This window comes from Leuresthes tenuis, unplaced genomic scaffold, assembly GCF_036924035.1.
Source record: "Leuresthes tenuis unplaced genomic scaffold, fLeuTen1.0.hap1 SCAF_3, whole genome shotgun sequence".
Classification (NCBI taxonomy): Eukaryota; Metazoa; Chordata; class Actinopteri; order Atheriniformes; family Atherinopsidae; genus Leuresthes; species Leuresthes tenuis.
In genome coordinates, this window is record NW_027325357.1 from 7,122,754 (window position 1) to 7,138,982 (window position 16,229).

General features: G+C 39.8%; 1 protein-coding gene across 3 annotated transcripts in view; it reads left to right on the forward strand.

Moving 5' to 3' along the window:
• The window catches only part of chd5 (chromodomain helicase DNA binding protein 5), a 39,435-nt gene that overhangs the window by 9,998 nt on the left and 13,208 nt on the right, over positions 1-16,229 (forward strand). For all 3 annotated transcript variants that reach the window (XM_072381600.1, XM_072381601.1, XM_072381602.1), the window contains exons 3-25: positions 1,184-1,402; positions 3,819-3,937; positions 4,504-4,745; positions 4,839-4,951; positions 5,132-5,258; positions 6,013-6,179; positions 7,367-7,585; positions 7,968-8,174; positions 8,574-8,785; positions 8,995-9,126; positions 9,326-9,434; positions 9,529-9,720; positions 9,936-10,136; positions 10,271-10,408; positions 10,640-10,761; positions 10,947-11,120; positions 11,270-11,411; positions 11,600-11,731; positions 11,848-11,965; positions 12,095-12,219; positions 12,368-12,614; positions 13,534-13,706; positions 14,265-14,439. In XM_072381600.1, coding sequence (XP_072237701.1) covers positions 1,184-1,402; positions 3,819-3,937; positions 4,504-4,745; positions 4,839-4,951; positions 5,132-5,258; positions 6,013-6,179; positions 7,367-7,585; positions 7,968-8,174; positions 8,574-8,785; positions 8,995-9,126; positions 9,326-9,434; positions 9,529-9,720; positions 9,936-10,136; positions 10,271-10,408; positions 10,640-10,761; positions 10,947-11,120; positions 11,270-11,411; positions 11,600-11,731; positions 11,848-11,965; positions 12,095-12,219; positions 12,368-12,614; positions 13,534-13,706; positions 14,265-14,439 — 3,805 coding nt within the window. The remainder of the gene's footprint in view (positions 1-1,183; positions 1,403-3,818; positions 3,938-4,503; positions 4,746-4,838; positions 4,952-5,131; positions 5,259-6,012; positions 6,180-7,366; positions 7,586-7,967; positions 8,175-8,573; positions 8,786-8,994; positions 9,127-9,325; positions 9,435-9,528; positions 9,721-9,935; positions 10,137-10,270; positions 10,409-10,639; positions 10,762-10,946; positions 11,121-11,269; positions 11,412-11,599; positions 11,732-11,847; positions 11,966-12,094; positions 12,220-12,367; positions 12,615-13,533; positions 13,707-14,264; positions 14,440-16,229) is intronic.

Below are 16,229 nucleotides of genomic sequence, written 5' to 3' on the forward strand. Positions count from 1 at the left end.
ACTAGAAAAAGAGAGAGAGAGAGCCAGACACTGCTCAGATTTGGTCACCATGGCAACACAGCCAGGCTGCTGGTAGGGTTGGCGGGCGCTGCGGCAACGTGAGCCTTTCCTCTGCGCTACAGAGCAAAACGCCTGCAAGTCTCTCCATGGCGCCACACAGGCCTGCCGAGCAACAGGCAGCGAGCTGAGCACAAAGCCGCTGTGCACTCATTTTACCCCATGGCTTGTGCACACACATGTTCAGTCATACCTTCATTCTAAACTTACATTAAAGAGAGATATACACCCTTTCTTAAATGCATCCACAAATAAAAAGAATGATATGCCATGCCTACTATACACAAAAGCAGAAGCAGTTAAGTGAAAAGTAGATGCACAGTAAAATCTATCTCTTTTCTTTCTCCCTTAATGTTACTGACACATACACAATATAAGGAACTGCCAGTGAATTTGTTCATGTGCCACAGTCCTGTTCATACAAACAACACCTGTTAACCGTTAAATCCATACAGCCTTCCAGATGTCCCATATTAAACAGGCAGAATGCGGCGCAGTCTGTGATTGGCTGCACTGATTGAGGTGTTCTGTTTCTTGTTTCCTGAATTTAACTGAACTTCATATTGACTCACTGCTCACTTTCAACTTGTATTAATTCATTTATCAAATGCAGTAGAATTATTTATTTTGTTACGTTATGTGACTGGGTAGTGATAGCAATAACAAGTAATTCAAATTGTTTCATTCAAAGTGTTGTAGTGCTCTGACAGCCCTAGTTTATTTTGACTTTTTTCTATTCTCTAATTTTATTTTAGTGTGGGAGGCCTATAACAGCCATTAATGCCATGGTTATTTGAATGATCAAGTCTCATAATTTATTTAATATTCCCTTTTCTTTTTCAAGAGTTGAAATTGGGTTTCAAAGGAAAGAATTTTGTCATGCTGTTCATAAAATGAAGACATGGAATCTACTCTCATTGTAACTTGTGAATATGACAGTCTTGTCAGAAATTGGAGAGCTAACACAAGATTTGATGATAGATTCTGCTTGTTTTTATTTTTTGTAGAAATAGCTGCTTTTGTGTATGAAAGAAGCTTTTAAATATGCCACATTAACCTAGGTCCAGTCAACAACTCACTGGGATTTTTCTGGGCATGTTCAAAATGTGTTTTTGTCCTTTTGCAGGGAGGACTCCAGGTAAGAGTGGACAGTGACCTGGAGGAGAACTCAGAGGTGGAGGAGGAACGAGAACGTCCGGAAATTGGTTCTGAGAGTGAAAGCAGTGCATATGGCCCCACAAAAAAGAAGAAGAAGAAACCCCGGGAGAAGAAAGAAAAAAAGCCCCGAAAGAAGAAGAGGGATGAGGATGATGATGATGATGACGATGATGACGGTAACATGAAAGTAAGTCTCACCAACACTGGTCATATTCTTTATTCTTCTTGGATGTACATTTTTTAAAATTAAAGCCAGTTTTATAATAGGTGTACTTAAACCTTGAGAACCCACAGTTTTTCCTATTTGAAGCATAATTTTCAATTATGACAAATGACAATCTCTTGATTTGATAATTTAGTAGTGATTTTTAAGGTATTTTTCACAACTCTAAAGGTGTCTTATTGAAAGACGGAGAACAAAAAAATTAAAACAGAGCTTAACAATCTCGAGAATAACATTGGAATTAGCAAAAAAAGGTGAAGAAGAGGAATGCAACTCCCTTTTTCTTCCTCTCTGCTGTGCTTCAACTCTGGCGCTGCATCCAATCCCTGAAGAAGAGTGTTTTCTTTTTTAACAAGCAAGTAACCCTGGCATTTATAGAAGTGGCAGTGATTGACAGTAATTAGAGCCTCCACCTGACTCATACTGGTAGTTGGTGGACTCTTGCAAATCCCAGCACCAGAAGCACCAGGAGCTCCCAGAGAAACCAGATTCTCAGATTGTCTGTCACATGTCAGGACATAAGGACAATTCTTTTTTTCTTTAATATAAGGCTGAAGCTATTCAGTATGCATTTAAAAATAGACTGCATAGCAGACTGATTCTTTGTTTTTATCAGCTGTATTCATCATCACGTCAGTTTTTCTCTTGATTTTATTTTGTGCTTCATCATAATTTTTTACTTCCATTTAACATTTAACATGTCTAACATTTAACATGTCTAACATTTACTAATTCTAAGCATTACAAAAAGCTTACTTTGTAAAAGTAATCAAGGCACATTGTGCAAGAAAAAAAACAACAACAATCATTATTGTTATTTAAACCTTACAAATGTAGCATCTATCCACTTACCTAAACAATCTTGCAGTCTAATGATGGCAAACAAAAATCCAAAACCCTTATGAAGGTCAAATAGTTAAAGATTGTTTTCACATCAAAATTGCAAAAAAGGCCCAATATTATGCCAGTGGTGGCACAGGACTCTGCTATGATACCATGTTGTCATAGCAGAACAAGAGGCATTACAATAGCATTAGTGCAGCATTTTCTTCTGTGCCGGTTCTCTAAACACAGATGTCAATTTGGCTCTATGAATACTTCTATTGCTGGCTCAGAGGAGTACAACTTTATCCCTCATTCTGCATCTAAAACAGGTAAAACAAAGGCACCTTGAACTATCTGTGTCAAAGGGGCTAAGGATGCTCCTCTCACATTGCTAGTCAGACATAGCATCTCTTAAAAGCAGTAAAATAGGAGATAATGGCTCAAAATGTGTAAATGATGATATTTTAGTATAGTGATGAAGATTCTCAGTCATCCAGGTCATGGTAATCATAAGAGCTTGAATAAGGGCAACTGGACTTCTCCTAGAAATAATGCCTACATTTTCCAGAACTCTAAACATAAATTCATAACTGCACACTTAACTCTAAATCTTCCAGTTTCCAAGTCAACATCAATGTCTCTGCTCCATACTATGCAGAAAAAAAACAAACCTTGACTTCAGACATAACACAAAAGCACTCAGTTACACAAACACTTCAGCATAGTCTCACGCACCTGCAAGATCAATTAAACACAATTTTGTAAATGCCTGCAAAGAGTACTGGTGCTCATAGTTCTGCTCCGAAAAGCAACAACTCTTTGTGTGATGAACACAATAAAAAACACAGAAAATTATTAAAATTGCTCTTTTTTTTGTTCCCTCATGCAGTGGTTTTCAACTTTTTTTCGAGTCACGACTAACCAGAATGCTGATCACAAACCCCTAAATCAAAGGCTCTTGCTAGCACACTGACGCTCACAAAAACACAGAATAAAATCTATTGGAAGGCTTGTGCATCATATAGATCATTCCCCAGTCTAAAAAGTGTTATTTTATTTTTCTCTATAACTATCTAGAAAAAGTAGAGCGTCCCATCTCTAGTCTTGCTTGTTGTCATCTCTCTTCTCTCCTTTGTCATCATCTTCTTCCATAACATATTTCTGGATCCATTATTCCAAAAAGAACTCCTTTTCCCTATCTTCTGAAGGATCTGATTGGTTTGCGAATGACTTCGATTTGTGTTTCCACATAGATGATTGTGTGCTAATTGGGTTCAAGCTTTGCTGACTGGATTGAACAATATTGACTGTTAGTGCTTTCTAAATGAGCCCCTAGTGTACAATGAACTATGAAGGCATTGTATGTAGAGTTTTCATCTGTCACTAAAGGAGAATTGTGTTTATAGGTTAAGGAAATGGGTATGATTTTTGATGGGTAGCGTTGTGCTTTTGAATTTTTAGCTCATAAGGCGGGTAGAGGTGTGTATGCAGTTAATAAAAACTGTAATCATGATTTGATTTTTGAATATTGATCTCTCTTGTCTAACCTCAAAAGGAGCCCAAATCCTCCAGCCAGTTGATGCTTGAATGGGGTCTTGAGGATGTTCAGTATGGCTTCACGGAGGACGACTATAAAACCATCACCAACTACAAGGCTTTCAGCCAGTTCCTCAGGCAAGCATCTTACTTTGTCTGCAATATCTTTTCTTTAAATGATCTGTTGTGTTTCAGTTTCTGTGGATTGTCAGAGTTCCCAGCTGAGAGTCTTCCAGCAAGACTCCACAATGAGACAACAGTCTGGTGTGACAAGCTAACACTGCTCTTTTTGTTTGAGCTAGAAAGCTTGTCTGTTGGTATAAAGAGTCTGCCTCACCTGGGGCTGTCTGGCTCGGCTAAGCCTCTGCTCTAACAAAGTGGAGCATGAGCTCCTGCAGTGCCCCCTGTGTGTAGTCAGCTGCTCGCTGGATGCCTGTGACAGCCGGGAGGCTCTGGGACTCAGTGCTCTGACCCACTATCTTTCACAGGCCAGTGTGCCAAACCTCAAGCTGTTGCCTGACAAATCACAAACATGACATACACACACCAAAGAGAGTAGAACAAAACTTAAGGGGCAGTGAAATGTCAGCAAACCAAGACCCAGTTCCCTCTAGTGCTGAGGGTAGTAAAATTACACCAACAGGAATGAAGAGTGACATAATAAAGCTGCTGTTGTCGTCTCCTCTCCCACTGGTTTAACTCAGGCCTCTCATTGCCAAGAAGAACCCGAAGATTCCCATGTCAAAGATGATGACAGTGTTAGGGGCCAAGTGGCGAGAGTTCAGTGCCAACAACCCGTTCAAAGGCGCATCTGCCACCGCTGTGGCCGCTGCTGTGGCTGCCGCCGTGGAAACGGTTACTGTGGCTCAGCCAACATCTGTCAGCGGCAGCCAGCTGGGCTCTCAGCTAGGGCCAATCAAAAAAGCCAAAACCAAAGAGGGAAAGGGTAAGGTCTACTGAACTGTGACAGAATACATATTTTGAAAATAATATTTGCAAGAATATCAAATGGTTAACACATCTGATGTTTTAATCTCAGGACCAGGGGTTAGAAAGAAAAGCAAGACTGTGAAAGAAGTGAAGAAGAAACCCAAGCCGAAGAAGACTAAATCAAAGTCGGGCCAAAGTGGGAAGAAGAAGAAAGCATCCTCAGTATGTGTTGTAATTCTGCAGAACTGTTTACCTTAATCACAATAACCTTTTTAAGTTTTTTAAACCATGTTCTCAGTGAAATGAAAGTGAGGGCTATTTACTGCGCTGACTGTGAGCGTTCGTTCATTGAAATTCTTCATGGAGCTTTGAGCTTTTCACTTTGTGTGTTTTCTTTTCCAGAGTGAGGAGGACTTCCTGGAGGAGTCGGACTTTGATGACATCAGTATCCACAGTGCCTCTGTGCTTTCTGATACCTCGGGGGCGGCCACTAAGAAAAAGGCCCGACGTGGGCGGAAAAAAAGGAAAAGTATGTTTATAGTCTAATCTTGCCATGCTCTGCGGTTTGTTTTTTCCCTCTAAAATCCCATTGAAATTCTTCAGAAATAGACTGTTTGATTATGGGTAATGAGGAACCTAAAATGTGTATTTTTTTTCTTAATTTATTTTGGGAATTATTTCTGAGGGCAGATGGTCTCCTGCACCAGCTGATAATCTCATACTCACACAGTCATATTCTTATTTATGGGCCTTATACACCAAGCTGGCAGTCGGCCTTCGGGATTATCTCATGTCTCTTCGCTGTGTTAACTCCCTGTCTGCACTGTCAGACCCCATCAGCGTTATTTCCAGCCTATTCAGCCTGTTGAATCAGCATCAGATCAGTGAGAGAGGTCGATCATACTGATTGGTGGTTCAGCGTAGCTGAAGAACCCATGATTTCACCCACTTAGTAGAGTTTCTCCCAATTTATTTTGCCTTCTTGTATCCTCCCATTTCCCTTGTTGAAAACTGTAAATGGACTGTTGCCCCCTTCTTCACTGGAGAGTTAAGTCCTCATGTCCTGCTCTGCCTGTTGGAAGTGGTCTTGGTCTTGTGTTTAGGTGCTATTTTATTTGCCCAGACCCAGGGATGGACCTGCCACCAGTTCTTCACATCAGTTTGGTGCCTTTAGAAACTGCGCACCATCATGTGTTGATAATTTTATCTTAAATTTACACAGAGCACTGACATGACTGTATGTTAGGACTGTTCATGTTTAATTATTCCTTTACCATCTCCAGAGGAGGATGGTGATGGATATGAGACAGACCACCAGGACTATTGTGAAGTTTGCCAGCAGGGTGGAGAAATTATCCTGTGTGACACCTGCCCAAGAGCCTACCACCTGGTCTGTCTGGACCCAGAGCTGGAGAAGGCTCCTGAGGGAAAATGGAGTTGTCCACACTGTGTAAGTAGATTTGTCTTTCACATCACCATTTATGAGGCTTTTTTGGTGATATCTTGGGCAAATAGTCCATCACTACAATTTTAGTAGATTCAATAGTAAATAGGTCGAATCTACATGACATATATAGACTACTGTTACCATAATTTAGAATTATACTGTAGAGTACTTAATCTATCTGCTGCTTGTGAATGATGTGACAAGTTCTAATCCCTCTATGAGTAATTTTGCTTCTAGCCTATTGGGATTCGATGACATCATCCATACCATTATCATTTCAGTTGTGCTGAGCATCTATCCAATTAGTATCTGTTTATAACTCTTTTGAGCACCTCCTTTCTGGAGTTGTTAACTTTTTGAATTGACAGAGGAAGTGAATCCTTTTACTGCTGTTGCTATTAATGATTGGAAGATATATAAGTTCACAAAGAGGAAGAAAATGAGAACAAAGATTACATTCTTGTGACCTTTTCAAGGGTCTCTACAGACTGAAATCTTTCCCTATATATATATATATATATATATATATATATATATATATATATATGTATATATGTAACTTTTTTTTTTCGCGACTGATCTACCCCTATAGTATAGGTCTATCCATCCATCCATTTTCTATACCTGCTTAATCCGTCGGTCGGGTCGCTGGGGGGCTGGAGCCTATCCCAGCTGTCATCGGGCGAGAGGCGGGATAGACCCTGGACAGGTCGCCAGTCCATCACAGGGCTACACAGAGACAAACGAGACAAAGAACCATGCACGCTCACACTCACTCCTAAGGACCATTTTAGAGTCACCAATTAACCTAACATGCATGTTTTTGAATGGTGGGAGGAAGCTGGAGTACCCAGAGAGAACCCACGCATACACAGGGAGAACATGCACCTATAGTATTGGTCTTTTGTTTATTTCTTCCATTGGCAGAAGTGAACGTGAACACAGATTTCAACTGATCATAGCCACTCTCAGAAAGATTTGATCCACTTTAAGCAAGCTACATATCTTCCAATCCTACTTTGGGTTACATTTGTTCACAACACTTTAAGTGTCCACTACTTGTACTGCTTGTAATGAGCCATCTTTGGTGGTACTCACTCAGGCCTTTATGTGGTTTCTGTTTTTTCTGTTTTTACAAAAATATGGTTATCTTTACTTCCTGACACACTCCCGCCAACTGTGTTTCCCAGGAAAAGGAGGGAATCCAGTGGGAGGCCAAAGACGAGGAGGAGGATGAGGAGGAGCCTGTCGGCGAGGAAGAGGATGACCACATGGAATTTTGCAGAGTGTGTAAAGATGGAGGAGAGCTTCTGTGTTGTGACACCTGCCCGTCGTCCTACCACATCCACTGCCTCAACCCGCCTCTTCCTGAGATCCCGAATGGCGAGTGGTTATGTCCACGCTGCATGGTGAGCTTGTCTCAGTCTCAGAGATCTATGATACTCTTTATTTACACAAACCGTCATGGTTAAACACAGCCAATGATGGAGTGTGAGTGCTAAAATGTTACTGTTAATTTCAAAATACACATATTATGTCTATGTGTAACATATATTAACTGTATCCGAAGTTTACAGTCAGTTTGATCTTAACCTATTGTTGCTTGATTTCATATAAACTTTTGATATTGTTCTCCTTTCTTTCCTCATTTATTCAACACTTTTGCAAAGTGCTAATATGTATATTTAGCTTCTGAGTGTTAGTTGAAGCTCAAAGTTAGTTTTTTGGACTTGTAGAAAGGTAATTTAATATGTACTTATGACAGCTCCTCTGTTTTATTTTTCTCCACAGTGCCCTCCTCTTAAAGGTAAAGTACAAAAGATTTTGCACTGGATGTGGGGAGAGCCCCCACTGCCAGCTGAACTCCCTGCTGGCCCTGATGGTAAGCCAGCTGATCCTCTGTCCAAGCCCCCCCTCAAGGGCCACCCAGAAAGAGAGTTCTTTGTAAAGTGGGCTGGCCTTTCGTACTGGCACTGCTCCTGGGTCAGCGAACTGCAGGTGAGATGCCAGACGTGGGGCCATTATGAAATCAGCATTTGGCCACAATAAAAGTGTGTCTGCTTTGTTAAATGTGGAACACAGCAACTGAGTTTTAACTAAGTTTATCTTTTTTTTTTTTATGTTTTTTCAGTTTTATAAGTACAGGCAAAACCCACAAAACTGCAATCCCTAAACACTTCAAGTACAGTGGTGAAAAAACAAGTGGTTGTTCTCAAGTTTGGTTGTGAGATCACTACTGAGCTTTCTTGACGTATTTATTTTCATTAAATCTACTCTGCAACTTTGAGCAGTTATGCTGTAGGTGGATTACGTATTATGATCTGAGCAAAATCTTGCATTGAATCTTGCATTAAGCTAACCAGAACTGTCTTTTCTGTTATGTCTCTGGTTGTGCAGTTGGAACTGTATCACACGGTCATGTACCGGAACTACCAGCGAAAGAATGACATGGACGAACCTCCACCGTATGATTACGGCTCCGGAGAGGAGGAGCTCAACAGCGAGAAGAGGAAGAGCAAAGATCCTCAGTATGCTGCGATGGAGGAGCGCTTTTACCGCTATGGCATTAAACCAGAGTGGATGATTATCCACCGGATACTTAACCACAGGTGGTTGCTCACAGTTACAGAAAATCACGCGCACCTGTAAAGAGCTAGATTTGTCACAGACCTAAAATTCTAAACGTATTTAAGTTGATTTCAGTTGATTATGTTTGTTAACACTTGATGTTATCTAAAATGTTTGTTTTTTTAAATTATAGAATGCTAAATTGACTTTTTTAACTTTTATGATGCCCTGTGTTTACTCTTTTGTGTAGTTTTGATAAGGATGGTGATGTTCATTACCTGATTAAGTGGAGAGACCTACCATACGACCAGTGCACCTGGGAAGTGGATGACTTCGACATCCCAGAGTATGACAGTCATAAAGCTTCCTACTGGGACCACAGGTTGGTTAACAACATTTTGCAATTTCTTTTGAAATTGGGCAACAATGACAGTCAGAATGCACAGAATAAAGACCTGTGCACAGACAAAGCAACAGACATATGCCCTCATCTGCTGCTGCTTTCTGCCTGTCCTGCCCTCTACCTGTGAAGCCCCTTTTTGAGTCATTTGACTTAAGAAATTGCAACAATTTCTTTTCAGAGAGCAAATATTAGGCGAGGATCAGCGCCCCCTCATGGTGAAGAAAGGAACAAAATTAAAAGAAGACCATCGCAAGAGGGAGGTCCCTCCCGATGCTCCCATCATAGATGTAAGCAGCCTCAGATACATTTTTCCAATAGGATATTTGTCAACTTTACCTTGTGCAGTTTATATAAATCATAACTATATTTTCACACTGCCAGCCAACCATCAAGTTTGAGCACCAGCCCTGGTACATTAATGCCACTGGGGGAACACTTCACCCATACCAGCTGGAAGGCCTGAATTGGTTGAGATTTTCCTGGGCACAGGGGACAGATACCATCCTCGCTGATGAAATGGGCCTTGGAAAGACAGTGCAGACAATAGTTTTTCTCTACTCACTGTATAAAGAGGTAAGGCTGGAAGAATGTCCGCTTTTATCATTTCCACATTATGGTCAAATATAAAAGATATGTTTAGCGCTATCGGCCCTTATAATATAAATGGTAATGTGGTCTTCAATTAAATGATTTTACACTGTGAGAAAAGGAAATGATAAAACCAGTCTTTCATCTCCCTGTGGTATACTTCAAGAGTGGCTTAGTCATGTCTTTTTTTCCAATTTCAGGGTCATTCTAAGGGGCCTTTCTTGGTGAGTGCACCTCTGTCCACTATCATCAACTGGGAGAGAGAATTTGAGATGTGGGCTCCGGACTTCTATGTGGTGACTTACACTGGAGACAAAGACAGCAGGGCAATTATCAGGGAGAATGAGTTCACATTTGAAGACAGTGCTGTAAAATCTGGACGTAAAGTGTTCCGTATGAAGGTGTTGTACCTCATGCTCATCCAGCTGTTCCACACTATGGTTTCAGACTGTTTGTTTTAGTTTTTTTTAAACCTAATGAACAGGGTAGGGCCAGTTGACATTATACATGACCCTATATTTCTCCACCACTACAGAAAGACACTCCTATCAAGTTCCATGTACTGCTGACATCTTACGAGTTGATCACTATAGATCAAGCCATTCTGGGCTCCATCACCTGGGCCTGTCTGGTTGTAGATGAGGCCCACAGACTGAAGAACAACCAATCAAAGGTGAAAAACATTTTTGACCATGTTAGCAAATAGATGCCTCCTTTTACTTGTTCCAGTAACAGAAACAGCAGAATATTATCAGGAAACTATGACACAGAAGTTGATAGAGCTAAAACAAATCCCTTAGACAGGATTTTGGTGAAGGAAGATTGTAGTTTTACAGTGCATGTATGATCTTGCTTTCTTTGTCATGGCATATCCTTTCACCATTTTGCAATGTATCCTGCTCAGTTTTTCAGAATTCTCAACGGGTATAAAATCTACTACAAGCTGCTGCTCACTGGAACCCCTCTTCAGAACAACCTGGAAGAGCTGTTCCATCTGCTTAACTTCCTCACCCCAGAGCGCTTCAAGTTAGTCCAGCCTCTTTTCTGTCATCCTAATTTCATGCTCCCTGTAGCTGTTTGCTAACATACCAAATGGGATCACCCTCAGATCATGTTTTGTTTTTGTATGTGTAGTTTGAATTAAACATCAGGATAAACTGTGTCTTTCAGTGTCTATATGTAATTCTTTCTGTGATCCATATTGTTTGCAGTAACCTGGAAGGTTTTCTGGAGGAGTTTGCGGATATCTCTAAAGAGGACCAGATCAAAAAACTCCATGACCTGCTGGGACCTCACATGCTCAGGAGGCTGAAGGCTGATGTCTTCAAGAACATGCCTGCAAAGACCGAGCTGATAGTCAGAGTGGAGCTCAGTCCCATGCAAAAGTAAACCTGTTTTTAATAAGAATAGTATTTGGAGAAGGAACAACACTGCATGTTAATGTCTTTGTAAAATCAGATAATTTGACAAACATGACAGATGTTTTCATTCAGATCTCTTCTCCCAAATCTTTTTTACCTCTGACCTGCTGCAGGAAATATTACAAGTTTATCTTGACAAGGAATTTTGAGGCGCTGAACTCCAAAGGAGGTGGTAACCAGGTGTCCTTACTCAACATTATGATGGACCTGAAAAAGTGCTGCAACCACCCCTATCTGTTCCCTGTGGCAGCTGTGGTAAGCTGTCAAAGACAACATAGGTCTACATAAGTTAAAGTATTTAAGTGTGTGATTGTTTTAGATTGTTTGCTCAGAGATGTTCAAACTATTGGTCCCTGGAAAACTGTTTCCCTCATTTGTTTGTTGGTTTTACACCATCTGTCGAAATCCCTGCTGTATTTCTGCAATTGGCTCTTGTCTTGAAGGAGGCTCCTGTTTTACCCAATGGCTCCTATGATGGCAACCTGCTGGTGAAGTCCTCAGGAAAACTAACGCTACTTCAGAAAATGCTGAAGAAGCTGAAAGATGAAGGACACAGAGTTCTTATTTTCTCTCAGGTAATAGCAAAATTAATATTATGTCTTGGAAGTAAACCATTGTTTTGAAAAAAACTGGTGACCAAACAGTTGTAAGTTGTGACATAACCAAGCTTAAAATACCATCTTATTCACAGATGACAAAGATGCTGGATCTACTGGAGGATTTTCTAGAGTTTGAGGGTTATAAATACGAACGCATTGATGGGGGTATTACTGGAGGCCTTAGGCAGGAGGCCATTGATCGCTTCAATGGTGAGTTTTTCTCAGACTCTTAAGGTGGGAGCTTATGTGGTTTCACATTGACATTTTTCTCAAGCTCGCTGTCACTTTATCACACTCTCTTGCACACAAAGCAATTCTCTTCTTTGTTTGGCATCACAGCTCCGGGCGCACAACAGTTCTGCTTCTTGCTTTCAACTCGAGCAGGTGGTCTGGGCATCAACCTGGCTAGTGCTGACACTGTCGTCATCTATGACTCTGACTGGAATCCACACAATGACATCCAAGTACTGATTTCTAAAACAATGTGAAATGGATTCTTGCATGTGCTTGCTGCTTAGTTGGATGTTTTAATAGCTTTTAACATGGTTTGAAATTTTGGATTTCAGCTGTTCATTATTGTGTATCTCTTTGTTCATATCTTGATTTTCCCAGGCTTTTAGCAGAGCCCACAGGATAGGTCAAAACAGGAAGGTGATGATCTACCGTTTTGTGACCCGGGGCTCAGTAGAGGAGAGAATCACTCAGGTGGCAAAGAGGAAAATGATGCTGACACACTTGGTGGTGCGGCCTGGCCTGGGATCCAAAACTGGCTCCATGTCCAAACAAGAACTGGACGATATCCTCAAATTTGGAACTGAGGAGCTGTTTAAGGATGAAATGGAGGCAGCACGAACCATGGGTATGATTATTATCTTAAACACAGTTACTTTAACAAACTCAGATTTACATATTTGTGTTTTATTTTAAAAATGTTGAGTGATTACTTATTATTATGGTTTGGTGCTTTATAAACAAGGTTGAATTGAATTGAATTGATTTGAATTTTTTTTTTTTAATTTCAATAAAATTGTAATAACCGAAGCTTTTGTTGTAATATTGAGCTAAACTCTGAAACATACAAATGCTACTAAAGTCTATTATGTTTGACTTGAAAAAAAACATGTAAAAAAAAAACGTGAAAGCTATTTATTTCTCATAATATGGATTCATACAAAAATCATTGTAGCTGAGCCATAAAATTTTATCAATATTGATACAAGTGACGATAAGAAAAATCTCAATTTCAAGACATTTCACCTTCCAAAGTTCATGAAAAAAAAGAATAAAGAAAATAAATACTAAAAGTAACCTCCACATTTGGGAGAGATTTAATCTTTTCAGCACAGACCAGTGGTCTGTTCATATGTCCATCCCCCTACTTCTTAAAAAAAGCTGCACAATCAGTGAACATCTGTATCTTCCTGTCCTCATTCACAAGCTCACAAAACTGACAATTTTCTTTGGATTCAGCTGTTAAAGTAATGCGAAATAATTGCCTCAATTTGTGAGTCGTGAGAAATCACATCTTCCGACTTATATAGTCGGTAAGTCATCTTTTCCGGGGAATACCAATGTCCAAGGTTCAAATCTCTTCGGGTCTAAGTTTTTCTTGCCAAGAATGTCGCTCTTTATACATGTAGAACATAGATTAGCAACTCAGTTAAGAACTCAGTGGAGCATCCCTAAACAGTTTTCTGCTAATTCCCTAAACCTTCAGCTGAAACATGCTTTGTTATAAAGAGTTAAATTAAAACTAAATACAATCTTCTCATCCACAGGTGATAACAAAGATGGTGAGGAGGGCAATGTGATTCACTACGATGATGATGCCATTTCAAAGCTGCTGGATCGCAGCCAGGATGCCACTGAGGACACAGAGATACAGAACATGAACGAATACCTGAGCTCCTTCAAGGTGGCTCAGTATGTGGTGAAAGAAGAAGATGGAGAGGTGAGAATATAACAACAATCCTCAGCATGAGAATTCATTTGGATCACACAAATAAGAAAGATATCACTGTAATTTCTCTATTCTTAATTCTACAACTTAAAAGATTGAGATGAAACAATATGAAACAAGATGTTAAGTAACTTTTCCTGCAAATCATCCCATAAAGCTGTTTTTAGGGAAGAAGTTTCTTCTATTGCTCTTGTGTAATGTTTTTCAAAATGGCACACACACATACCATAAGCATGTCACACATATTCTCGCTGACTAAAGAGATTTTTGACTCTGTAAAATGTGTTTATACACTAATAACAGAGTGAACATTGGACAATGAAAATGTTTCAGTAGTGATTTAGGAAATGCTTTCAAAGACACTAAATCTAAATGTGAAAAAAATGTGATGCACAATTGGTTCAGAATTTTAAATTCAGGACAAAGTAAATGCATATGCTGAAGGCCAATGAAGTTACTGAGATTACAGTTGTTTACTCAAGATTTTCCATCATATCATCTCGATATTTTTTACCAGCATTAAATATATTTGTGTGGGTCCTTCGTCAGGAGGAGGTGGAGCGGGAGATCATCAAGCAAGAGGAGAATGTGGACCCCGACTACTGGGAAAAACTCCTCCGCCATCATTATGAGCAGCAGCAAGAGGATTTGGCCAGAAACCTGGGAAAAGGCAAACGTATCCGGAAGCAAGTTAACTACAATGACACGACTCAGGAGGACCAAGGTAGGCACTGTCAGCAGACGCACATACCTGCTCTGACATGTCTTATTGTGTTGTCATAAGCCTTCACCAAAAGATGTTTATCAAAAATACTTCCTGGCAGTATTCAGTAAAACAACTGCCACGCTCTTTTATTGCCATTCTACTTTTAGTGTGCCAGGATTGGGCATTCGTACCATATTTGAATATGAGCTAAGAAAAAATTACATGAGCACCCTGGAAGTGGAAAACAGAGTAAAATCAGTCTCCAGGACTCTTAGCTACCAGCTTACCACCTGGCTTGTGGACAGGTGGCAGGAGAAATGTTATTTTCTAAATAAACTACTCAGCAGACTCATGTTGGGGGTTTGTGTGAATCCGTTTCATACTGTTTCATGTTCAAATGGTTCCCCAGCAGTGAGAAGGCTGCCTCTTGCAGTGAATTTTTAATATTGTGTTTTGAACTGGCATTCCTGGACCATTTGTCCGCATAAAGATGTTAGACTGTATAAAATAGATGGATATAGCACATCAATTGGTGGTGATCTGCACAAAACTATGCACTTATGTAGTAATGCCAGTCACAAGATGTCCCCACTGTACAGCACACCCTGCTTTGATGTCAATTTTGTTCCATATAGAACCTTTTGTCACAAATGCTCAGCTAAGACTTACATTAAACAAGAGGAGATTGTCCCATTTACATATCAAATTAGAGATATGGCATTTTTTCCATTACATAATATGTTTACCATTTTAGGTAACATCAAGGAGCTATTACCACTGCTTTTATGGTACCACTTCAGCTGAGGTTCTAAGTGAGCCAAGTCAGAACAATACAATGGCAACTCACTACATGTGGATCTAAACAACAACTTTATAGTGGCAGCGCACACAGGCATTCTTCCTTGTTCTATTAAGTCATTTGAAAGTCTAACATACAATTTACAACATAGATTATAGATATCTCGTTTTTGAGCATGGATTTTATGTTGTATGCATGACAAATGACAACATAAGCATGTTTATTAACTAAAAGTATGGATTTATAGATCAATCTAATTTTTCTCTGCTGACTGGAGTTAAGCTCTGTCGTGCTCAGTTGTTATGATCACTCCCGAAAGATATTTAAACCCTTCCGAAGCAAAAGCCAGTTGCAAACTCATTCAGTGCAATAACCAGCCTACATACCTCTACACTCCTTGTAAGTGACTTGTAAGTCACTTTGGATAAAAGCATCTGTTAAATCAACATAATGTAACAAACATACACAACTGGACAGTTGTCTCTGTGTTGCTGCAGTTTCTCATGCGCTGCAATGATTAAAGCCGATCATGCCCAAGTCAAGCTGATACTGTCTCTAGTTGAAAATGGAGCCGGAAAGAGAAATGCTGAGTTTAGCTGTATGATTTCTGTTCTATTCTATTATTTGACTTTTTATTGCAACCATGAAATATGCATAAAATTGAAGACTAAAAGCACTTCTGCAGTGGCTTCAGTTTTTTACACCGAAGTCTTCATCAATCTATTTTCATACAGTCTAAATATCTGCTGAAAAGATTAGCTTCAGTCTTAAAAGATTAAGACTGTTCAGATGTTTATGTTTAAAATACACACACATACATGCATTTGGAGTCATGGAATTTAAAGTAAGACATCTGTACTGAAAGCTTTGAGATTATGGCATTATGGAGTTGGCATTGTGTACTTTTTTTTATTTGTGAGGCAACAGTGTCACATTTTAACACGTTAACAATGATTTAGGTAAATACACTCAAGTTGTAATTCTTAACAAGAGCTGTATGATTGTGTAA